This window comes from Lissotriton vulgaris, chromosome 9 (assembly GCF_964263255.1).
Source record: "Lissotriton vulgaris chromosome 9, aLisVul1.2, whole genome shotgun sequence".
NCBI classification, from domain to species: Eukaryota; Metazoa; Chordata; class Amphibia; order Caudata; family Salamandridae; genus Lissotriton; species Lissotriton vulgaris.
Window position 1 is genome coordinate 907,969,096 of NC_141697.1, and position 26,476 is coordinate 907,995,571.

General features: G+C 47.3%; 1 protein-coding gene across 1 annotated transcript in view; it reads left to right on the plus strand.

The window, feature by feature from the left end:
* The first annotated feature begins 293 nt into the window (after nt 1-293).
* LOC147692487 (avidin-like) overlaps nt 294-26,476 on the plus strand; it is a 112,113-nt gene continuing 85,930 nt past the window's right edge. The window contains exon 1 of the mRNA XM_086938697.1: nt 294-429. Within this exon, the coding sequence (XP_086794823.1) occupies nt 406-429 (24 nt within the window). The 5' untranslated portion in view covers nt 294-405. The remainder of the gene's footprint in view (nt 430-26,476) is intronic.

Consider the following 26,476-nt stretch of genomic DNA (forward strand, 5'->3'; position numbering starts at 1 on the left):
AGTACTGTTTTGGGAGGGTGATGTTTTAATGCACAAGTTAAAATTAAAACCACAGCACCCACCCTCGGTCAGTTCACTGAGACCATTTGCTCCACGTAGATTCATGCACCCATCTAACTATGCATTCATTCAGCCATGTATCCCTCCATTCAATGATTAGACAAGCTTCAATATTTTAATAAAAATGTGGAGGAAGAACCTCCCTTAACCCCTTTTGCAGTGGCCGGGCAGGCTGGCTTCTCTTTGTTCCCCAATCCGGCCCATCCCCACCCTGGACAAATAAACACGCAACAACTACAAACCGAAAGTAAAACTGGGCGCTGCTGCTTATAAATACTCGGGCTGCATCAGAGAGAGAGGAGTTTCCTTTCAACCTTTGGAGAGCGGTTCTTCACTCTAGCTGCGATGTCCCGTTATTTCAGTACCCAGGTAAGGGACGCGGGTGGGTGCCTTACATTTCTGGGCTCCGGCGCCACTGCACCTGCTTTACGATTGATGCACCGCTCCCGTTGTTATACTGGGGGTGGTTAGTAAGTATTAAAAACAGACTGAACTCAAGATATAAAGATGTGTTTACAGTGAGAAGTTGTTCTTCTTAGTAGTTTTTACCAGCGCTTTAAATAGAAAAAGAGACTAGTCGGATCCTACCAAATTGATTCGAGTGGGGGTCTGGTAGAGGCGTGTCTGGGAACCGGGCTGCGAGGCAATTTATTTACTATCTCGGCATTTTCTTCTTCCACGGAAAGCGCCCTAGTGCGCTGCCTTCGGCCAAGTTCGGCTCATATGTGCAAGGCACAGCCAGTGCTTTTTTTGCAGCTTTATATAGCGCGAACTTGGCCGGAGGACAATAAAGCGCTTTCTGTGCAAATGTTTTACATGAAAGCATAATTTCTGTTTTTTATGGCGTGGGTAGATTAAGTTAAGAACGTTGAGCCGACGCTGGGGTGTGAGCACCCCATGCCATAAAAACAAAAACAAGTTGTATGCTTTCATGTGGAACTTGTGCTTCTCATTAAAAGCGCTTTAATGCCCTCATGGTAAGTCCGCGCTTTAAGTACAAATAACGCCCTGCACGCGTGAGCCGAACTTGACCGAAGGGTGTTAGGCACTTACAGCGCTACGTTGCTGCTGCAGTTCTATACTCTAACGGACAGCGCTACAGTTTCAATGTCTGACCACGCCTCATTTCAGTCGCGTTGTAAAGCTGCAGCTGCAACGCAGTGTGGAATAAACTGGATCTGGACTGTCAGACGGGCGCATGCGCGACTCTGAAAGCCTCGTTTGCTGCACAATCCATACCACAGAGCCTGAGCCCAGCCAGCAGTCACTAGGGGTACTGGTACTCTCCTAGCTCAATGAGAAGTTCCGGTTAGGGTGACCAACTGGCATGGGCGCAAATTCAGGACAGTGAGTGTAAAATATCAGGACAAAGGGTCAAAATTCAGGACAAAATTTCAGGACAGGTGGTCAAAATTCAGGACAAGAGGTAAGGTTTACAAACACATCAGAGGAGGTTGCGCAATAGTATATAAGTAAGTAAACACAACCACTTAAGTACAAGTGAAAATAAGTTTATATTAGGTTGATACAATTATGCACTTCATGGTTTTTCAGTATGCGTGCAGCTTTAAGCAAATGTGCAGGTATTTTTGTGGTAACAAAACCGCTGCCCCCACCCCACCTTTCCAGCTCCCAGAGAAAACGCCCGATGCACGATCCGTCCAGTCTGGCCTTGCTACCACCCTCCAATGGCGGCCCTCATTTTCACCTAGACCCCCTCTCTTGTGTATTTAATTTCTTTTATAGTGCTACTCATACCAAGTATATAGGGCAGAGTGTTGAAGTGCGTTACTACACACATATATTATATAGAGACAATCAATCATATAAATGTGAAAGTCAATGTATAGGAAATGTTGCTTAAGATAATGGGGATTAGAATGTGTAATCATACTTTCATCCATCATTCAGTGTTCAAGTTCAAGTTCTGGAATTTGTATAGCGCACTACTCACCCATAGGGTCTCAAGGCGCTTGAGGGATTGTGGGCGCATTATTTGTCGAATAGCCAGGGGCAGGGGACCTGAGCAAAATTGACCACACGTGTTTTCAGGTGTGTTTCACCAGTGTAAACTAATCCCTTCCCTTTTTATTTAACCTCCCCCTTTAAATTTTGTGGAAAGACAATATGCAAATGTGGGCCACTTTTTTTTAGCGTGCCCGGACCGATTTTTAATTCCAATCCAACCCTGCTGAGAAGTGCCGGTATTTACAAAAATTCAGTCAGACAGGCCTCTCAGGGTCGAGTACTGTAAGGGGTCCAACCAACGGTAAGGATCGGTATGCTGTCGGGGGTCAGTGTTTGGCCAGAGTGAGTTGGGACCAATACGGAGGTTGCTGAGGGGACCACAAAAGTAAAGATAGGTTGAACGCTCAGCGGTGAACTGGGGGTTGTTAAAGTGAAGGCATGGTGAGCTCTCCTGTGGCAGGTTAGTGCTGCTGTGGGAGCTTTTACAGTGAGGCTGGGCTGATTTTAGATATGCGCTTTCTTTGCCTGAGTGGATTTATATCACTATTGGTTAGGCCTCTCCAATGCAAGCTTAATCTCTATCTGTTGACTCTCTCCTCAGCTCAGAGTGGATTTAGCAATTTAGCTAGGGGCCAATTGTTTCTGGGCCCCTCGCCCGGCTGCACCTGCAACCAGGTGCGCAATGTCCATTGGGCTCACCGGGCTTCAGCCGCCCCGTGGTCTTCTACAGCCCGGGCTAAAACCCTTCCCAGGCGGCGAGTCACCTCCCCCACCCTTCTAACTTTCCAACTGCGTCCCTTTTAACCTCTGACATACACCAGTGACCACGTGCTTGGTGCCTTAAAAAGTTGCAGTTAATTATAACATACACATATATACATATTGCCAATTTCCTGCTCATGCATAACATCATGCTGACATTTATATTCTCTTTGCATTTATAGTCCTTTTAGTCCATTCTTGTTTATTGTCTGCCTTCAGGCAGGCCAATCTCTAGGGAGGGTCCAAACCACCTGGGCCATTGTTTCTAGGGTGTTAGGCTTCAACTTGCTACCGATTTGGTGGGTGTCCGTCAGGATCAGCCCGGGCTGCAAGTGCCCTCCCACTCGCCTTCGCCCCCCTTCTTGGCCCCTCCCTGCTCTTCCAGGTCCCTGCCGTGTGGCATCCCAAGAACCCTGGGTGAGCACTCCGTCTATTCTGCCTGGAGCGGAGTTCTAACACCTCGGGCCCAATCCTTGGAGAAGGTCTCAAAAGTGCCCCAATTAAATATGTCCTTGTATTAAGTGCAGCTATACTGCTTTAGTGAATTCCCGAAAATTTACAGAATTTACAGAAGTCGGACCAGAAATAGTATTCCTGGGAAATATTTGTGAACTGCATTTTAGCATGGGCAAATATGCATGTGTAGATCTGCTCCTGCGAAACTCTGAAAGAAGGTTTACGTATGCCATTGTCAGGTGTAATCCTCAAACATATCTCAGTATAGAAAAAGATTAGAGAAGAGGCCCTTAAATCATGCAAGATAGTAGGTTTGCACAGACTCAAAGAGGGGGCATTCTCACCCTCGAACTACTGCTTCCCACTTCCTTTGACCCCAGTATGTAGATCTGCGGAAAAGCAGCAACATAAGGTGATTGCATGTATTCAAATCTAATAAAGTATGAGCCCTGGCCTAATCGGAGAGGCCATATCAGGCCCCTTATGTACTGAGATTGCTGCCATAATCTGTTGCCGCCCTGCACGGCCCCAGCGGGACAAGTGGGGTTTGCTACAGGAACACTGCACTGGGCTAGATTTGCTATTCCTATTTACGTCTTTAAGCTAAGCATCTTTTGGTTTGTTAGCCAACTTCAATGGTGGGAGCCTGGTAACCGAGCCCCAGAGTCTATACATCAGGTGATTACTGTTACCCATTCCCTACTTATAGCCTCTGGGGGTATTGTTACCCTAGAATGTCACCTTGTAGTGGTGTGATGGAGGTAGCAATGTGGCGCTGTATTTGATTGCGCTGGCACTGTCCACTGGTGGTGCAAGCTGCGCTGTTACTGTGTGTAACCTATCCGTTTTAATGCTGCCGCTCTGGGACAGTTAGGGATGGGGCTGGGGTTGGGTTCTTTCTGGAACAGCTGCCTTTTTAATGAGCTGCGATTCTATCATTGTCAATTTCTATTTGTTGCTTAGCATTTTACATCACCAGGGGCAACTTAAGGGGCGGTTGTCAGCGGTCGCCAGCTAAAAGAACATGACCCTTGAAAAGCAAATGGATATATCTGTAGTACTTCATGTCCAGCAGCTGAATCAGCCTTTTTTCTCACTGCTTCCACATCCCTTGCTGTACAAGCACTTTGGACAACAATGCACGTCAGACTAGTGAACCCCAGAACTGCTCTTTTCACTGTTTCCCCTTTACTGAGATAGGACACTATACTCAAGAGATCTCTGTTGGTTGCGGGCAAAAGTGAAGTCCTTTACATGCTTCTGTCAATTTAAAGTAACCAACCAGGTCAATCGTCTCTGGATGACATGTGGAGCCATCGTCATCATGGGAAGATTGCACAGCAGGGGAAAGGGATGGCCAGTGATGGTGACTCTTATGTTGTAAAGGAAATCCTGCTGGCGTCATAGCCCAGGGTGTACTGTCTGTGCACTTGTATGGATGTGAATTCCATACAAGTGCACAGACAGCAAACCCTGGGTTATGACGCCAGCAAGAATTCCTTTAAAAAGGAAAAGCAGCACTGGCCATCCCTTTCCCCCTGCTTTCTGTGCACTTGTATGGAATATACATCCACAGTGCTGCTCACCAGATAAATGGTGAACAGTGCCATGGATCTGTTGCTTTTTTGCATCCAAGTGCACAGACGAAGAAGCAGAGGAGTCCCAGGCAAGGAGAAACCAGGAGAGGTTTGTCCCACATCTATCTACACAGTGACACCTTCAGGATGACAGGGCTGTTGATCAGAAATTGGCAACAAGGAGAAACGTGGAAGTAAATCTGTTCTGCTTCATTTGTTACCAAGTCTGTATTTTAAAATATTTTATGGGATTAAGACACCTGCTGCAGAGATCTTTGTGTGCCAGCTAAATCTCAGGGAAAAATAATAAAGGTAAGCTAACACCTGGAGCACAGGTACTCATAGTACTTCCCGCGGGCCGGCAGCGGCCCGGCAAGCCTTCTGTGGCGGCCCACGGACCATGAGACATCATTATACCCGTGTTTTAAAAAAACATTTTCAAAGAGTGTCTGCAAACACTGCCGGTTGCAGAGACACTCGGCGAGGCCAGAGTGGAGCTGCAGGGGCGCTAAGAGGAGGTGAAATACAGCAAAGCCCCATTCACATGCAAATGGTCTTTTTAAAGACCTGTGAAGTGCTCGGGTGGGGCTTTGTGTATGTGCACGCTGGGGAAGCTGTCTCAGCCCGGGCACACACAGGCAGAGTGAGATGACCGAGGGTGACAGAGGGAGACAGAGGGACATAGAGGGAGGGAGGGAAAGGGAGACCGAGACATGGAGACAGAGAAAGGGAGACAGACAGAGGGAGGAGGGCGACAGAGGGAGGAAGGTAACAGAGGGAGACGGAGTGAGGGAAGGGAGTGAGGGAAGGAGAGTGAGTGAGGGGATGAGGGAGAGAGTGGGGGAAGGGGAGTGAGGGAGGGAGTGAGGGACGAGAGTGAGGGGGGAGTGAGGGAAGGGGAGTGTGGAAAAGTGAGGGAAGGGGAGTGAGGGAAGGGAGGGAGGGAAGGGATGGAGGGAGGGAAGGGGATGGAGTGAGGGAGGGAGTGAGGGAAGGGGAGTGAGGGAGGGAGTGAGGGAAGGGGAGTGAGGGAGAGAGGGAAGGGGAGTGAGGGAAGGGGAGTGAGGGAGGGAGAGAGGGAAGGTGAGTGAGGCTGAGGGAAGGGGAGTGAGGGAGGAAGAGGGTGAAGGGGAGTGAGGGTGAGGGAAGGGGAGTGAGGGTGAGGGAGGGAGAAGGAAGGAGAGGGAGGGAGGGAGAAGGAAGGAGAGGGAGGGAGAGGGAGGGAAGGAGAGAGGGAATGAGACAGTCAGAGTGAGTGCGACAGAGGGAGACAGAGAGAGGGAGATAGAGGGATGGAGGGAGGGAGGCAGATATATATATATATATATATATATATATATATATATATATATATATATATATATATATATAGGGAGAGAGAGAAAGATAGATAGATAGATGCCGGATCTGGTAGCTCAGTGGACGAAGGCGTCCGCTGCAGGGACCTAGGTTCATCCTCAAGGTCACAATTTTTTTTGTTGCTCTAGCCCTGCCCCCTCCCCCACTGACCCCGCCCCCACCGGTGCGGCCCTCGGACACAAACCACACTGTAAATTTGGACCCTGAGAGAAAGTTTGTGAGTACCCATGCTCTGGAGGATAACGTATTTGTTGTAGAGATCTGTGTTTTGTCTAGTCCTAGTTTTGAATCGAAGTAGCATAGAGGGTTATTATGTCTCCTGCAAATAACTTTATGTAACATGCAGATGACAGAATTGATATTTTCTATAAATGGGTAAGTGGGTTGCTGCTTTTAACACAATCTGCATTTGCATAGTACAGCACTGTCACCCCTAGGGGGTATCTGGGTACTATGGGAGCAACGTCTCAGTCAAAATTGCAGGTCTTGAGTTTCTTCCTGAAGTCTGCCAGTGAGGGGGCTGTTCGAAGATGGAGGGGTAGGTAGTTCCAGGTCTTAGTGGCGGTGTAGGAGAAGGAGTGGGTGCGGCTCCAATAGATTTGTGGGGGAAAGGCATGCATGAGGACGTTGAAATGGTACCTCTTCTGGATGGAAAGCCAGTGACGTGACCACGCCCACTAGCTGTATTTGAGCGCGCGCTGATCGAGCTCGCGCGTTCAAAGAACTCCACTCCTGAGGCGGAAGCCGGGAGTTAGCACGCTCACATTTTTAAAATTGTACTTTGTGTATTTGCTGTTTCTGCTTTTAAAAGAACTGCTAATTTCCACCTGAATCCAGCGCACTCGTGGCAGACCGTTCAGCCGATCCAGGGCTGACACGGCATCCTGTTGCTAGGGCAACGCCGCCTCACAGCAGCGGACACGCCAAATCACGTGACCAATCACGTGACCACGCCCACTAGCTGTATTTGAGCGCGCGCTGATCAAGCTCGCGCGTTCAAAGAACTCCACTCCTGAGGCGGAAGCCAGGAGTTAGCACGCTCACATTTTTAAAATTGTACTTTGTGTATTTGCTGTTTCTGCTTTTAAAAGAACTGCTAATTTCCACCTGAATCCAGCGCACTCGTGGCAGACCGTTCCGCCGATCCAGGGCTGACACGGCATCCTGTTGCTAGGGCAACGCCGCCTCACAGCAGCGGACACGCCCAATCACGTGACCAATCACGTGACCACGCCCACATCCTATGCCAGCCTCGTAGACATAAAAATGTGCTGTAACCGGAAGCGCAGCGGACGAGCGCAGCGGGCGCGACGAATGCGCGCCGAAGGCGCGCATAAGGCAAGCTCGTCTGCGCTCGTCCGCGCCGAGGACGGGCCCATGGCCACCCCCCCTGCAATTCCAGACTCACGGCCTCCTTCACTTACGGTGAGATTAACCTATTACGCCGACGAATTACGACAACTGAGACACCTAGCGGATCAACCGCATATACTCCCTCATTTAAGACACTCCAACCACATCGTAGGCCCACTGTTATGTCCAACTTGCATCAAATGTTCCGGTAAACTTTCAATAAATAACATACCTTCTATACAAGCAGCACTAATAAACGCCAGATCCCTCCCTAAACACAAAACAGAAATAGCCGACCTGATCGATGCGTATAAACTTGACCTACTGTTTATCACCGAGACATGGGGCGATGAGGCCTCAGGACCCGATTTTGCAGAAGCCACTCCCATCAATTACAATGTTTGCAGACTTGACAGACCAATAAAAAGAGGTGGCGGCATTGCCATCATTTATAAAAGCCACTTCAAACTCTCGACTAAACCACATATTTGTTCAGAATATGAGTCCCTCACATTCACTTTAGGCTTATCAGCAAAAGCATCCTTCAAGGGAATGCTGATTTACCGCCCTCCAGGCTCAAGAGCTAAGTTCTTAGCTAACATAGGTAATCTAATGGAAGCAGTCGTTGATGCCCCTCATTTTACGCTACTAGGTGACTTTAATTTTCACCTTGAGATTTCAAATAACCATGATACCACGCAACTTATCTCAGACCTTGAAGCTGCAGGCCTAACACAACTCATTAATTTTCCGACTCATCAGGCCGGTCACACATTAGACGGAATATTTACAAACAGTCCTCTTGTAAATATCACCCAGATAATCCCTTTGATCTGGACAGACCATTCAGCTATTTGCTTCACAGTGCAAACAACTGCCACTAAATCGAACCCTGTTGCACCAGCTCGCTCAACATACAGAGACTGGAAAAATATTGATATATCACAATTAGCAGAGATGATACAGGATAAATTTATCCCCATTGAGCATGACCCTACCAAAGCATCTTCAAACTACCTGACCAACCTGGACATGGCCTGTAACAAACTAGCCCCACCTAAATCATCACACCGAAACAGAACAACTCCTTCAGCCCCATGGTTCACGGAGGCCCTACGCATGCAGAAACAATACTGCAGGAACCTTGAAAGACAATGGCGTCGTAATTACAGCCCGGCAGACAAATCCAACTACAAAAATGCCCTCGCTATCTACAAAAGAGCGATAACTACCGAGAAAAGTCATTACTTTATCACTCAGATTAATCAGGCAAAAAACTCGTCAGGAGAACTATTCAGGGTAGTTACCACCTTATCCAACCCCCGACGCCGCCCTTAGAGGCTTCTCAATCACTGACCGATGCCTTGGCCAGCTTCTTCGAGGAAAAAGTTAGTTCCATCTTCCAGACTTTTTCGCGATCTACCCCCCCACAATCTGCGAGTCCTCCCCCTACTAGCACTTCACCAACTTTATTATCTTTCAACCTCGTAGATAAAGATCATATTCAACGTCTAGTAGCCAGTACCAAATCCGGCTCCCCCCTTGACCCTTGTCCCCCTTCTATTCTTAACCGCATACCGGAAGCAATTTCCCCTTCATTATCCACCATATGCAATGCTATGTTCACAACGGGAATATATCCTTCAGTCTGGAAAGAAGCGATCATAAAGCCATTGCTGAAAAAACCCACGCTAGACCCTCTTCTTCCAGCAAGCTATAGACCTATCGCTTGTCTCCCATTTCCAGCAAAGATTTTTGAAAAATCCATGAACCTGCAGCTGTCAAAATACATCAATGACAACAACTTGCTAGACGACACACAGTTCGGTTTTAGGCAGGGACACGGGACAGAGACGGCACTACTGAAAGCCGCGGACGAAATCAGAACAACCATGGACAAGGGAGGATCAGCTGTCTTGATACTCCTAGATCTCTCCGCTGCATTTGACACGGTCGATCATATCACCTTGATCGACCGTGTCGCAGCCCTGGGAATAGGAGGAACAGCTAAAGATCTGATTGCTTCGTTCCTCGCCAATCGGCCACAGACTGTCAAAATGGGTAATTTCACCTCCCAGACCTTCTCTCTCCCCTGTGGCGTTCCACAAGGCTCCTCGCTAAGTCCGACGCTTTTTAATATCTATGTATCGGACTTGGCGAGGGTGATAAAATCCTACGGCATTGCACTGACTACATACGCCGATGACACGCAACTAGTGCTGTCGGTGTATAATAACGGAGCTAGCGTAGCAGCCAACTTCCAGGAGGGTATGAAGGCAATAAGCTCCTGGATGTCATCAAACTGCCTCAAGCTTAACTCTGATAAAACAGAGGTGATGACATTCGGGAGCTTGAAACCAGCATGGTCCCCACAATGGTGGCCACCGGAGCTGGGACCCCCCCCCCAACCGGTGACTAAGGTTCGCAACCTGGGAGTCACCTTCGACAACAAACTGACTTTCCACCACCACGCCAATGCCGTCGTATCATCTGCATTCTATACACTCAAAAAAATCAAGAAACTTCTTCCATATCTACCACAGTCAGCCGGCAAAACACTTATCAGTACTCTAGTGTTTTCAAAAACGGACTATTGCAACTCTCTGCTTCTTAATGCGCAAGAAGGAGTCCTCAACAAATTCCAGACCGTTCAAAACGCAGCTGCAAGAATCTTACTTTCTATCCCCAAATTCACATCAGTATCCCACCGCATCAAAGAGCTCCACTGGCTCCCAATCAGGAGCCGAATAAAATTCAAGGCTCTTTGTATAGCCTACAAGACCCTTAATTACCCAGGGCCTAAGTTCCTAAAAATAGCTCTTCATCCATTGGAGCATCGCAGAACACTTCGATCCTCTACAACCTGTATGCTGTCTGTCCCTCGGACAAAAAAAGCCACTTGGGGAGACAGGTGCTTCACTACAGCCACTGCTAAATTATGGAACACCCTCCCATTGCATATCAAAACTGCCCCCACTCTCATTAAATTCCGAAAGAGCCTCAAGACATGGCTTTTTTCCTCTGTTTAACTACCCTCAAAGAGTAAGGAGTTCTCTGATCACCAGCGCCGAGACACCTGTATTGGTATTTGCGCGCTTTAAAAATAGCAAAAAATAAATAAATAAATAAATAAGTGGAGGTTTCAGAGGTGGAAGGTGATGAGGGTCCGTTTGGGGAGGTCCAGGATTGGCCTGGCTGCATCATTCTGTATGGTCTGGAGTCTTTTTAGGAACTGGGTGGAGATGCTGGCGTAGAGAACGCTACCGTAGTTGAGGTTTAAACAACAAAGGGAGGGACGGTTGGCCTATTTTCCACTCAAGGAGGAGTGGTGAGGTCCAGCATAAAGGAGGCCTCAAATAAAGTACTGCAACAATGGGTTTTATGCTGTTCCGCTATCAAAGGTGCTGGTTGGAGTCACAACTGACTTGGTCTCACTGTACCCTAGAAAGAACATACGTGGGGATCCATATGTTGGATCATAATGCCCTCACACACCCTTGCAGGTGTCATGCTTTATCATCTGGGCTGCTCCTCGTTGGGTCGGCGGTGCAATACCCAACGGGCTCCCTAAAAAGGGGCTCTTTGTCAGAGATCTTCTATCCAAATGCCGCGTCGTGAAGTGTGGGTATGGGACCTGGACTGTGTAGACGCAGTGTAGTGATGTAAAATAGGACCGGGAGTACCTAGAAGGACACATTTTATTCTGGGGGTCTCCTGCCCTAATTAAAAACGGTGTACAAGGCACTCACCCAAAGAGTTTCCACGCGTGGTGGTGTCCTTGTTAAAATACGTGGGTCAACATGTTTCTCGCTAATGGTATAGTAACCCTGCGATTCTTCAGGACCTTAGAAACAGAAAGCTATCTACAATTAATGGTAAGAGGCATATAGTATTGCACACTCGGATAATGTCTTTACCCAAAATTACCTTTAACCTGCCTGGATCTACCTGTTGAGGGAGAAAGAAAGCGGTAATGGAGAGAAATGTCTCATAGTGACTCCAAAGCATATTAATTCTAAATGTGTGTGAGCGCCAGAGGCGTATGAAGGACAGTTTAACAACAGTTACAAAATAAAAACCGCTGTGGTGATTGTCAGCAGTGAGCTATGGTGACTATTGCCCCTATGGAAAAACAAGAAATTAAACGATTGGCAGAAGAAACATTTTCAAGAAGGACTCACCCACTTATTGTTGTCCCCAGGCTTCATCGGTGCCAGGTGGATCCACACACAAGGCTTTGCTCCGGTGTGTGAACTGGTGTTTGGGAAGATAAAAAAACATGGTAGTACAAACATTGTAACCGGTCCATTGTTTGAGCCGTGGCTTGACACCACTAAGCTGTCATAACGAGGTGATATAAGATTGTGGTGTTTGTTAAAGTTCACATTTCAGCATTGCTAAAGAATAAAACATTACATCTACACTTAGTCTACCAGAAGTTGAACTGCATTCAGGTAAGTCCTACACTGCTTTAGAGTTTGCCTGTGGGTGTAGCACATGATACCCACTACACTGTTACCCCTATCACTTGATGGAGTTGTAGGCTGGCATACGGAAAGGCAAAGCGTGTGGTTGATTTAATTAGGCAGGACTCGCCTTGTGGTGGCTATTGGGAAGTGTTTAGCTTAGGCAGCAAGCACGCACACGGGGTTACAACCGTGAAAGGAAGATGCATTTAGCAAAAATTCTTAAACCATGGAGAGGCACAGTTTAGTCAGAGTGCCATTGCGCTGTTACATTTAAATGCGTGCTTGGAAAATACCGTGCTGGCTTGTTTTGACAGCCCGCGGTTATTAGTGTTTCCGTCTCTATATTTTATTATGCCATCCATTAACTGGAGGCATGGGTGTGTCATCGGTCTAAGAGAGAAAATACATTAGCAATGGTGACTTGAGTGATGTGGCGGGCAGGGAGAGCGGTAGTCCATGAACCCGCAGTGTGTCATTTAATCGCCGAGTGTTAAAAACCGTTTTGGAATATATCTGCGTCGGTGTGTTTACGCGTTTATTACCGTGCCGTTCTCTGCCCGGACATGGATTAGCCATAGAGTGCGGGCAGGACGGTACTGCTAACAAAGTCTAATGTGTGACAGTGAGCGTTGAGAATACTGGTGTCTGAACGGCCATGGTGCGCAGTCTTAAACTAGGTGACAGTTCAAAATTTGCAAACATACGTGACAAGAATTTTCAATTCTATTAAGGACAAGGAGGCAAACTCTACTTCGGGTCTGAACCTGAAAGAGACATATAGCCGTAATACCCAAATAGTGCAAGAGAATAAGAATGCAAACCAGGGGGGGGGGAACAAGGAATAAGAGAGTTTTGCAATATCATCAATACAGATTACAGCAATAACAATGCAAATCACTTACAATGGGTGGGATAATCCTCCCCTCCTTGTCCTTAATATAATTGAAAATTCTTGTCACGTATGTTTGCAAATTTTGAATTCTATGTCAGGACAGGAGGCTCCGATTATGCTTGTTCAAAGCTGATCCACCACCACAGAAGCAATATGATCAATTCGTTTATAATAACACGTTTTGAAAACTGAATCAGAGGACCAATCTGCGGCCTTCATATTGTCAAAAAGGGTGACACCGATGGAGAAAGCTTTAGGAGCCATCGCCACTCGTGCAGAATGTGCACCAAACACAGACACATCAATACCAGCTTCTGACATGAGCCATCGTACCCAGCGTGCTAAAGTAGCTGGGGTCACAGGGCGAAATGGTTTCTGTAAAGCAATTAACAATTGACCCTGCAAATCTGAACGGAAAGAAGCAGTACTTACTTCGTAATCCTTGAGACACTGCACAACGCAAAGGTTGGGATGAGTGGGAAAAGATGGATACGTAATCAAAGCAGTATTAGACTTAGTACGTCAGGAAAGACGAAATGTAACACCATCAGGCGTAAAACTGCGACCCGCAAGATCCAATGCGCGGACATCCGACACACGTTTACAAGAGACAAGACACAACAACATGGTCAACTTAGCAGACAACTGCTTGCGGGACAACAACGGATTAGAAGGCCAAGCCTCCAAGAATCGCAAAACGATGGAAACATCCCATAAAGAGACATACTTAGTAGTGGGCGGTTTCGAGAAACGAATACCTTTAAGTACTTTGGAAATGAAGGGGTGCTCACCAGCAGGCTTGCCATCAATCTGGATGTGGCCAGCCGAAATAGCGGAACGAAAATTATTGACTGTCCTATAAGCTAGACCTGAAGAGGCTAGGGACGCCAGAAAATTAATGATCAAGGAGACATCTGCTGAAACGGGATCAACTTCCCGTTGAACACACCAATCACACCACCGCTTCCAAGCACCTTTGTATCGTTTGTGAGTGTAGGAGACCAGGCCTCACTAATGAATTTGGAAGCGTCGCTAGAAATGCCTGGGAACGTCCAGCGGTCCCTGAGATCCGCCAGACCAGCAACTGGAGAGATCTGGACAGAATCGGGGGATGCGGATCTTCGAGAGGATCCAGCAAAAGATTCCACTTCTGGGGAAGAAGGAGAGGAGCCTCGCAACACATTTCCAGGAGAACCGGGAACCACGCTTGAGCCCTCCAGAGTGGAGCAATCAGAATCAGATCCGCTCGAAACCGTTTGGCGAAAGCCAGAACCCTGGGGATCATCATGAATGGGGGAAACGCATACCACAGAGTCGATGGCCAAGCCTGAAGAAAGGCATCCGTGGCTAGGGCCAGCGGATCCGGTCTCCAACTGTAAAATAGCGGAAGTTGCGTGTTGAGGCGAGAAGCAAACAGGTCTATGTGATACTGGCCCCAACGCCGAAGAAGGGAGCGGAACACGCGAGGGTGAAGCCTCCAGTCGCTGAAGTCCCGAAGATGTCTTGAGTGCCAATCCGCAATTTGATTGTGGCGACCTGGAAGATACTCCGCAATAACAGTGATCTTCTGCTGCAGGCAAAAATGCCAAAAATACTTGGCTATCTCCGCAAGCACCCTGGACCGAGTCCCGCCCAGCTTGTTGACATAGCGGACTGCCGACACGTTGTCCATCCGGAGAAGAATGCAGCAATTGGATTGATGGGGAGAGAAGCACTTGATCGCAAAGGAACCCGCTAGGAGTTCCAGACAGTTGATGTGGAGAGAACTCCTGAGGAGACCAACGGCCCCCCGTCGAGACAGGACAGCATCGGGCTCCCCAACCCCAGCGACTGGCATCGGATTCTATCACTAGTTCCGGCGACGCACCGAAGAGAGCTCGACCATTCCAGGCCTCCATGTGGTCTAGCCACCATTGCATCTCCCACCTCACTTCCTCCGACAGAGGAATCTGATCTGAGTACCTGAGGCCTTTCCTGAGGTGTTGGATTTTTAGACGCTGCATTGCCCTGTAATGCAGAGGTCCCAGAAAGATCGCCTGAATGGAAGACGCTAACAGACTTACTACACGTGCCAACTATCTCAATGACACAGTCTGTCTGGAAATAACAGACGTCAATTCCCTCTTGATGTAACAAATCTTCTGGTCGGGCAAGAGAAGCTGGCAGGCAACCAAATCTATCTTGAAACCCAGAAAATCTATCGATTGTGTCGGTGCCAAAACCGATTTCTGAATGTTGATCAGAAAACCGAGAGATTGCAAAAGACCGATGGACCACTCCAGATGAGTCAGGAGCCTGAGAGGGCAATCCGCCATAAGGAGAATGTCGTCCAAGTAAATAATCAGCCGTACACCCCGAGCTCGAAGATGTTCTACAACCGACCTCAGAAGCTTAGTGAAGCACCACGGTGCTGATGAAAGGCCGAACGGGAGAACCTGATACTCGTACCAAACACCCTTCCACTGAAACTGGTGGAACCGATGATGGGGCTTGAAGATCGGAATCGACAGATATGCGTCCTTGAGATCCAGACGGACCATCCAGTCTCCTTCGCGAAGGAGATCCTGCAAGAGATGGATGCCCTCCATCTTGAAGTGTCGGTATACGACCCCTCCGTTGAAGTCTTTCAGGTTGAGAACCAGGCGAGACCCGCCTCCTTTCTTCTCGACCAGAAAGACTGAGCTGGCAAATCCCGTCGGATGACGGGCAGTTGGAAGAATCGCCCCCTTTCTGAGAAGAACCTCGATTTCCTCGGGTAGGCAAGCTTGATCTTAAAGGGAAAAACTTACAGGAGGGGGAGAATGGGTCTGATGCAGAGGGTGATAGAACTCTATCTTGAACCCTTGAACGGTTTCTAGCACCCATGCATCGCTGGAGATCATGCGCCAGTTGTTGAGGAAAAACTGTACTCTGCCCCCCAAAATCACATCGCAAGCATGAATCAGGCTCACCTGCAGAGTTGGAGTCCTGGTAATGGCCCTGTTGTTCTCCGGAACGGCCTTTTCCATAGTGTCCTTTCCCCTTGCGGGAGGGATAGAAGTTCGCTCTGGTGGATTATCCTGAGTCGTGGCCTCCTCCACGTTGAGAGGTGTTACCTCGTTGGGACTGTTGATTTGACCCTCGGCCGAACGAGCGTCCAAGATGTCGTCCGGCCTTTGCAAAAACCGGACGCATAGCCCGGTGCAATGAAGCTTGCGCTTTATCGATGCCACTGAAGGTGGAAACAAATTTGGTAAGCTCCTTCAAGAAAGGCTGCCCAAACAAAATACCTTTCGCTTCCGGACCCGGCTCAGAGGTGGATAGCTCTGCTAGTTTTGGGTCCAATTTAAAAAGAATTGACCGGCGCCGCTCTGAAGATACAGCACAATTGGCGTTACCCAATTGACAGACAGCCCTCTGTGCGCTTGGAACCCAAGATCCAGAATTTTGGTCAGTGGACCAAGCATATCAAGCAATTTGTCTTGGCAAGACCTCCAAGACCCTTTTTAGGGTCCTTAGCGTACTTTTTTAAATAGGTGACCATCATGGGATCGACCTCTGGCGTATCCGCCAAATGATCCGCGAGATCAGGCCTCGGACATTCAGAGCGGAGTCTGGCTCTAACAGTGGCATCAAAAGGTTGACGAATGTGAGCCTGAACATAAGCTGCGACTGCAGGTGAAGGCAACCAAGATGAGGAATTAGGGTGGTGGATATCGGCGGGCTCAAAGTTCAACACTGGGGGACGCTCAGGAGCGTCAACAAAATGTTCCTTGCAGACACGTTTTCTGGGCGGGGGAGAATCATGATCTGAAGAAGCTGAAGTATGAACATTATCAGATTCGTCGGTATCCTGAGGCGCAGAAGACTTGGAAGCCTCAGCCGCCAAAGTTTTCGCCAGTTTCTGGAAATCAGACCTGTGGGGATTGACAGGAGACTTGGTGGACTTTTTAGTCGTAGGCAACCAACCCTGTTGCGCATATTTGTTCAAATGACGCTTGAGAGGATTAATGGCACGTACGAGTGCCTTATTTACAGACTGCTGGACACCCTTGTCCAATTCCTCCACCAAATTATGTTCCAAAGAACCATCATCCTCGTCCCCATAATAATAGTCATCTTCAGCATCATAATAGTCTGCCATGATACACAAGTGTAGTAATTCAGAGCCCACAAGATGACTTTAAGAAATGTGGAGTGTCAAAGACACAATGCAGGGGGAGTGTGAGAACCCCACAGCAGGCCAAAAGAGCAGGCACAAACCTGACTCTAAACGAAGAAAAACGTGGAGGGAGATACGCCTGCTAAGCCCAAAACACACTCTAGGCAAAGCCTATGCTACAAAGTAACTACCGAAGCTCTCACTGAACTCCAGCGTCATACGGGGTTAAATTTCACAGGCTGTGGGCGTGGGTGTTGAAAAACGACCTCTCTCTCAACCGGCGCTGTGAGGAATGTCACAAACCGGAAATGTGGCAATGCGCATGCGCGACACCGCCGCCCGTGAAGACACGGCTCGAGAGCGCTCGTGCTCTCTGCACAAGCAGGCAACCCTTCTCCCGCTCCACAACCAGCAACAAGGCAACACACAGGCGCCCAGGCACAGGGAGGTGAACACACGCTCCCACAAAGAACACGCCGCAAGAACGGGCGGAACGAGAAAGGAAACGGCAACGAAGGCAACCGGAGCTGGAGCGCTCCAACAAAGCGCAAACACAGCGCGCTGCAAGCGCCAAAGCGATAGCTCAAAGTAATTGAGAAATATGCAATATAACAGCGATTAAACAATAAAAGACATGCAAATACTGATAAAGGCACTTAACTGGCTGCGGAGCAGCAAAGAAAGAGGAAGAAGGACTAGCATTATGACCCTTTATACTGTATACTCTATGGTTGTTCCCTAGTGTTCATGGGAAATGTAGTTTTTTGTTGCATTATTGGCTGCTGAGCATTTCATTAAAGAAATGAGAAAAGCATAATCGGAGCCTCCTGTCCTGACATAGAATTCGCCTCGTGTCTATTGTAAGCTAAAATGTCTAACAGATCATAGAGCCCTGGCGGGTTACTCACGGATGCTGCGTTGTGCATGTGTCCTTTGACCTGCCCTCATTCACCGGGTCGTGCCTGTGTAGCCCTCGGTGAGATGTTAAAACAACGTTACAGGGGTCATGTGATGAGCCACATGGTGTAAGGAGGAGGTGGGCGGGGGCGGGCTTAGAAAAGGGAGTGAAACTCGCCGCGTTAAAGTGGTGGCCCTTTCTCAGTGGGAGAGTCTGACTGAGAAAAAGTAAAAGCCGGGGTGGTCTGGGATTATGTGTGTGATTTAGAGTTTTCCACCACTCGGTGTATCACTAGTCACACTCATTATAGCAATACTGTCCATTCATCTCGGTGCCACCTGTATCTGTTTGTGTTATATCATAAATGGTTCTGTCTCCCCCTAATTATGTCTCATGCACCAACCTAAACTCTAGAGTAGTATTGTGTTCTTTAGATTGTGTCTCATATGGATGGTTGGGAGCACGATGTGTGTGGTGGGCACTGCTCCGTATGTACAGAGTTAGTGTCCCTGTGGACTGTGGACTGTTTATATGGAGGTGGCCATTTTAACCTAGTAGTGTTATCGGTTTTGTAACTGGTAATAGATACCTTAGCCAATATAGTCACACATACTTTGAGGTATTATGGGCATATATATCAGGAAGTGTGATATCTATCTAATGCTTGCAAAAACTTCATATTCAATTCCCTTATTGAACTTGAATTTCTGTGCAGCTTTTGTAACAGATTCACAGGGAGCCCCAGGATATATCTTCATTTAAACCATAATGGTGTGTCGATAGACGGTGTATTCATCTTTGTTCTCTGAAAAAGAGGTTTCTCTTCGAGATATTAGGGGAGGCTTCCAAGATGACCCATTTGAGGGAATCTGGTATGTTAATTTTTTCCAGGTAGTGGGTACACATCTTGGTGTTTGTCTTGTGGCAGTGAAAATTTCTGCAATGTTCAGAGATACGTTGTTTAATGGGTTGTGTCGTCATCCCTACATAGTAGAGGTCACAAGGGCATGTGAGCAGATATATACAATTTGCAGTGTTACAATTTGTGTGGGTGCGCATTTCCCACGTAAAGTTGTTATTCAGTGTGATGTTTGATGGTGATTAGGGCCTGAGTGACGGTCTTTCTGATGTTGACTGGAATACTTCTGAAGATTCTGCGGGTTGTGCAAAGGGTGTGGAAGCAGGTGGAGGCACTGCTTTTACTTGTCATTTCATGCCCAATTTGCTGTCGAGGATGATGCGTATGCTGCATGCATGGTCTTTAGGTGTGGGTGTTTGTCAGAGTTCTGCTGGCTACCAACTGTTGTCCCATACAGTTGTGTTCTTCCCAAAGATCAGTAGTTCTGTCTTGTCGGAGTTGAGTTTGAAACAGTTGTCTCTCATCTATGTGGCTACGTTTGTCATGGCGTTGCAAAAGTTGATTCTGTTGGTGGAGGGGTATTCAGTAAGCGAGAGAATGAGTTGACTCTTGCCTGCGTAGAAAATATGCTAAGGGCATGAGATCTGATGATGTCTTCAAGGCGGGTCATGTAGGTGTTAAACAAGATTGGCTCAATGATGATCCTTGGGGTACACTGCATAGGATGTCCTTGGGTTTGGAGGTGAAGGGAGGCAGCCCAATGCTCTAGGGACGTCCTATGAGAAAAGAGGCGTTTTGCTGAATGCTGATGTTGTAGAGTCTGTTGATGATAGTGTGATGGGAAATGATGTCGATAGCAGCAGTGGGGTAGAGGAGGATCAGGGCCACAGTCCCACCCAGGTCTTGGAGAGATCTGATGTCATCTGTGGCAGTGATCAGGGCGGTCTTAGTTCTGTGGTTGGCACGGAATCCTGATTGGGAGGTGTCAAGTAGGTGGTTCGGTTCCAGATATTCGGTAACCTTTTTGTTGATGGCCTTCAAGAGTACTTTGACCAGGAAGGGGAGCAGGGAGATCTGTCAATAATTTTTGAGTTTGCTGGGGTAAGTGGGGGGTTTCTTCAGGAGGTGTCTGACCTCTGTGTGTTTCCATCTGTCCGTGAAGGCTGCTGTGGTGATGGGGGTGTTGATGATGCTGTTGAGTTCCGTGCTGATAGGGTCTGTTCCAAGGTTGAGAAGACGGTGGGGGCAGAAGTTGGTGGGTGCCCCTAAATGAATGGATTGCATGAGGGCTGTGGAGGTCTGAATGGTGAGTGGAGACCAAGTGGTGATCATTTGGCTGATGTGTGCTGGTTGGTCGAGGCTGTTGAGGTCGAGAGTGGTGGGTTGAGGGTCGAAGTTGTATAGATGGTGGCAATTTTGCTGTGGAAGTAGTCTGAGAGGGTGTCACAGAGTTCTTGAGAGGGGTGGATTGTGTTCTCTGTAGCAGGTGGGTTGGAGAAATTCTTGACTATTTTGAAGAGTGTTTTCATGTGGTTGGCTGCTGTATCGATGCAGGCTGTGATTGCTGTTCTCTTGGCTTTCTTGATGCACTGGTGGTAGGTGCTGAGGGCTGCTTTGTGAGCGGCTCTGCCGGAGGGGTTCCTTGTGGCGCACCACTGTTTCTGTTTCCTGAGTCGGTAACTGTTGTGCTCAGTGGTTCTGAGCTCTGGGGTGTACCAGCTGGCTCGTTTTAAGATTTTGTTTGTTTGTGCTTGGTTTATTAGGGCAACTCTGTCGGTGCACTTGGTGATCTATGCGGAGAAGTTCTAGACGGCCTGGTCAAGGTCTGATAAAGCATTGGGTTGGGTGGCGCTGAGGGCCTGTGTCCACTATCTCTCTCTTACCTTGCTTTAGCTGTTTTGGGAGGAGCTGTGATGCTTGGGCATGGTGTGCTGAGCGTGGGAGATGGTTAAGTGAAACATGGCAGGTCAGTCGAGGTGAGTTCTGTGATGTGGATGAATTTGATTCTTTAACTGGTGAACATGTAGTCGAGTGTGTGTCCGGATTTGTGTGTGGGTTCCGTAACCAGTTGGGCGAGGCCGCTGTTGTTCAGATTCTCCAGGAGGGCGGTGGAGTTGGCATTGTTGGGGGTCACAGAGATCCTTTTGTTACCTGCAGTTCATAAATTGTAATCCTTCTAATATAGCACAGTGAGCTATGAAGGACAGGTAGCTCCTATGCATTGTAACCGTCACTCTCTTATGTAACATATACTGTACATCAATTTACCCACATATGATGTAGTGTTAACGTATAATGTGTACATGTCATGTAAAGCACTTAGATACCCTGCATTGGAATGAGTAGTGTTAAAGCTCCATAAAATAAATCAAACAAAACAGTGGGATTTAAATTATTTGTATGAATACTGGACAGACCAACACATCTGAGAGTATTACAGTGCATGCATATCTCCTATATGCAGGCCTGAACCAAATCAAAAGCATGCCTCTTAAGTACCTGTGAAGTGATAAGCTGTGAACCTTTGTTTCCCCTCCATTATATCTAGGTGTGTAACTCCTGACAACTCACTGCCAGGATACTCCAACAAAAGGAGGCCTGATGGGCCTTTAACTTTGGCTTTTGTTATGGGTGCAGCTGAAATCTCATAAGCGCTTTCCTGCCTGCACATTGCTACTCGTAACAGAAGCAGACAACGTTCAGGCACTACTGAAATTGTTCTGGTGCCTGAAAATTACACCTGAACAAGATGTTAGCATATTTCTGTGGAGCCCAACCTCTTGGCTGGGTAGATGGCGTCCACCCTAAGAAAAAAGTGGGTAGATGCCATCTACCCGCATGTACTCTTGACTTGTGCCATGTGCTGCACCAATGGTACCTATTACCCGGAAGAATACATACTCTGCCCACAACACAGCACCTGCTGTACTAGCCTAAGCAATAGTGTCGGATTGGGATCACAATTTGTCTCGAGCACTGACTGAAAAAGTGGCCCACTTCCACGGGGCGTGCACTTTCATAAAACACCATTTGGTTACTCTCAGAGGTCTAATTTGTAGAGACATGTGTGGTAAATTAGACATTTTAAAGCTTATGGAGCAAGTACCATTGGTAAAGACTAGTAGCTCTGCAGTTCTGAAAATGGAATACTTACTTGCTGTCTTAACGACCTGCACAATGTAGTTAGATACTCTTTCTCAACCATATATTTCCTTGACACTGATCATCACATAAATCAGAAATCTAGTACAAAGTCAAGGGGAAATGTTAAGGCGGGAATCTCTGGGAATAGAACATGTAAGAACAAAAGTAAGACAAAGAGCAGCTCTGAACCTCTACCTTGGAGAATAAAACTCTTTTGACAAACAGTAAAGAAATACATTTTGCATATCAGCCATAAAAACATTTTGCAAAAACCTCAAAAGAAATTAAATCTAGCTCCCTCACACATTTAGCACTTTTCCCTGAACTTAAATACCCTTTGCAACCTTGTCCTACCGCCCCACTTTCTTTGTGTGCACTACTCTAGTTAGGCAGTGATCCCCAGTTCTACTGGGTAGTACCAACGGGGAACAGCGTTTACAACGCAACTTTTACAACGCAGTACCTTTACAACGCAACCATTACAACGCAAGTCATTACAACTACTTGTGCTGGGGCGTGCTCTAGGATAGGGAATAGTTTTAATTTACTATCCAACACCTTCCCTACTATCCACGGGGACTGGAGTTGGAATAGTAAATTAAACTATTCACTATCCAGCGCCCCCCAATGCAAGTCGTTTTAACGACTTGCGTCGTAAAGGCATGCGTTGTAAAAGCATGCGTTGTAACGATGTACATCCAGTACCAGCTGGGGGAAAAGAGGAGGTGAACAGAGAGAACTAGAAATCAGGTACTGATGGGTGGGATGGGTAGAGGCATAAGATAAAGACAGAAAGATTGGGTAGCCAGAAGAAAAGGTACATAGCTATATAAAGAGGAAGAGGTAGGTAGATAATAAGCATAAGAGATATAGGTAATACTTTATGGTCATAGAAAAACACATACAAACCTGCAAAGTGAACCTTCTTCACTTTTCCAAAGAGAAAATGTATCAAATGCCGCACAGAATTCAGAAGAAGCAATAAACACCCTCTGTTCTCAGAATCATGGTTCAAATGACCCGCAGACTACTAGTGATTTTGGTTTAAATATTCTATCTGAGTAACACTCCCTCCCAATTCTTCACGTGCCCTGCATGTGTAAAACATATGACGTTGCACCAAAACTGAAGCACTTTTTGTGGGCTATTGCCAACAGCTGCTCAACCTTATAAAACGCGCTTTGCACTACATGGCATTTAATTTATTTTTATTTACAGATTATTTATTTACATATTTTTTATTACACCTGTTCACCTCTTCCGCCTAAAAAATGGATGCTGCACCGTGTGCCACGAGCGCTAAAACCAGCCCTGGTTGTCTTTGTGTTTCTGGTACAATGTTTTCTGTAGGTGCATCTGCAGAAATTTTTCCAGGGGGGGCTAACCTGGCAAACGAAGGGGCGTGCCTAATGTTAATCAATAGGGGCAGGACTAAAATGGCAGACAATCAGGATCGGGTAATGCTCAGGCCAAGCTGAGAAAAAAAAGTGGTGAATTCCCGATTTGAAACAGGACAACAATTAGAGCACACTTATGAACCCTAATATTACCCCCCTGGCCCCTTAAAACTCATACATTCACTGATCCCTAAAGTTAGCCCCATGGCACCCCATAACCCATACCCGCCCTGACCCCTAAAATTGTCCCCCTGGCACCCCAAAACCCATACCCGCCTGAACCCTAAAATGTCCCCCCTTGCAACCCAAAACCCATACCCACCCTGAACCCTAAAATTACCCCTGGCACTCCAAAACCCATATCCAACCTGAACTCTAACATTTTCCCTGGCACCCAAAAACTTATACCCGCCCTGAACCCTAAAATTACCCCTGGCACCCCAAAACTCATACCCACCTTGAACCCTAAAATTATCACTGCCACCCCAAAACCCATACCCACCCTGAACACTAAAATTACCCCACTGGCATCCCAAAAGCTGAACGCTACGGGCAGATTTACAGGCCAACTGGCATGGGTGCAAATTCAGGCCAGTGAGTGTAAAAATTCAGGACAAAGGGTCAAACTTTGTGACAAAAATTCAGGACAGCGGGTCAAAATTCAGGACAAAAGGTAAGGTTTACAGACATACTGTTGCACAACCTTCTCTGATGTAAGTAAGAAAATAGGGAACCACTAAAGTGCAAGTGAAAATAAGTTTATATTATGTTGAGACAATTGTGCACTTCATGGTTTGTCAGTATATGTGCAGCTTTAAGCAAATGTGCAGGTCTTTTTGTGGTAACAAAACTTCCCCCACCTTTCCAGCTCCCAGAGAAAACACCTGATGCCCGGTCCGGCCAGTCGGGCCATGATACCACCCTCCAATGGCGCCCCTCATCTTCACATAGACCCTCTCACATGTGTATTTAATTTCTTCTATAGTGCTACTCATCCCAAGTATGTGGGGCAGAGTTTTGGAGTGCGTTACAGCACACACATATTATAAAGAGACAATCACTCATATAAATGGGAAAGTCAATGTATAGGAAATGTTGCTTAAGATAATGAGGCTTACAATGTTTAATCATATTTTCTTCCATCATTCAGTCTTTCACCATTCATTCTGTCCTTCCATCTGTGCGCCCAACAATGTCCATAATAATCAATTTACAAACCTATCCATCACGTTTCCTTCCAACCATCATTTCACTTATCTATCCCTCAATTCACCCTTTTACTCATCCATCAATCTACCCTTTCACCCTATCCATCCATACACTCATCCATCCACTCTTCCACCCATCCATCCATTAACTCATCCATCCAGCCATTCACCCGTTCAGTCATCCATTTACCCTTCCCCTTCCTCTTTCAATTCCCCTTTCACTTAGCCATCCATCCTTCCATCCACCCACCCATCCATCTATTCATCCACTCATGAATCCATCCATAGAACCTATCATTCATCCATGCTTTCACTCATCCATCCACCCTTTCACTCATTGATCCATCCTTTTGTCCATCTAACCGCCCTTTCACTCACTCATCCAGCCTTACATCCACCCTTTCACTCATCCGTCCTTCCATTCACCCTTTCACTTATCAATTCATCAATCCACCCTTTCACATATCAATTAATCAATCTATCCATCATTTCACTCATCCATCCACCCATTCACTCGCCCGTCATCCACCCTTTCACTCATCCATCCATCCATCATTTCACTCATCTATCCAGCCATCCATCCACCCATCCCTTCACTTACTTACTCACTCACCTTTTCACATTAATTATGAGACCTATCAAGAACTCCACCATTGCTGTAGTTCCTAAAGCAAGGGGTGGGGGTGGGCAGGGTTCACTATGCCCCTGCACATAGGCAATCTGAAAAAGTGGAAGGCATGAATGGTGTTGTTTCCAGAGCGTTAAGTGGGAAGAAAAAACTAGGGGGGTCTCTCCACAAGGGTGTTTGATGTAAGAAAATGCATGGCTTAAAACACATAAGCTAAAAATCTGTGCTTAATATAATGTTCCGCCCGACTGGTATTTTTGATGCTTCTGTCATTGCATCCAGATATATAATACAACAAGTAACGTTACACTTGGAACAAGTAACGTTACACCTACAAGCCAGAACTATTGGCTTTGTCTATGGTTGTTAGTTGCATAAAATAAAAACAAGCATTTACAATGCAATGGTTTTGCCTTTGTTAAAGTTAGAGCTATTGCCATTGCTCTTGACATTATTTTTATTTATGTTTTTTTAACATAAATAAATGGCATTGTCATTTACAATGCCACTAGCTTTATCTATCGCAAATGACACACACAAACACACACAGAGCCGCCCCACACACACCCCCACACAGAGCCCCGCACACACAGCCCCCCACACACACAGCCACACAGAGCCCCCCACACACACAGCCACACAGAGCCCTCCACACACACAGCCACACAAAGCTTCCTACACACACAGCCACACAGAGCCCTCCACACACACCAACACAGCACAAGCAGGCAACAGGGGCAGACGGAGGCACAAGCAGGCAACAGGGGCAGACGGAGGCACAAGCAGGCAACAGGGGCACACAGAGGCACAAGCAGGCAACAGGGGCCCACAGAGGCACAAGCAGGCAACAGGGGCCCACAGAGGCACAAGCAGGCAACAGGGGCCCACAGAGGCACAAGCAGGCAACAGGGGCACACAGAGGCACAAGCAGACAACAGGGGCACACAGAGGCACAAGCGGGCAACAGGGGCACAAGGAGGCACAAGCGGGCAACAGGGGCACAAGCAGGCAACAGGGGCACGAAAACGGAGGCACAAGCAGGCAACAGGGGCAGGTGGAGAAAACACAATTTTCAACAGCCCACTTGGCTCTGCAACAGTTGCCTTTGAAAAGCAATACGGCGTAATGGGCATGATCAAATCCCGTCCCCTGCATAAAAAAAAACAACAGCCTGAGGCGACTGCTAACACAGATGTAGTACAAGGCATTACACGGCAAGGGTGCTGCTGCCGGCAATTATCCTGGTATTTAAACAAATCTCTCTCTCTCACACACAGAGCCGCCCCACACACACCCCCACACAGA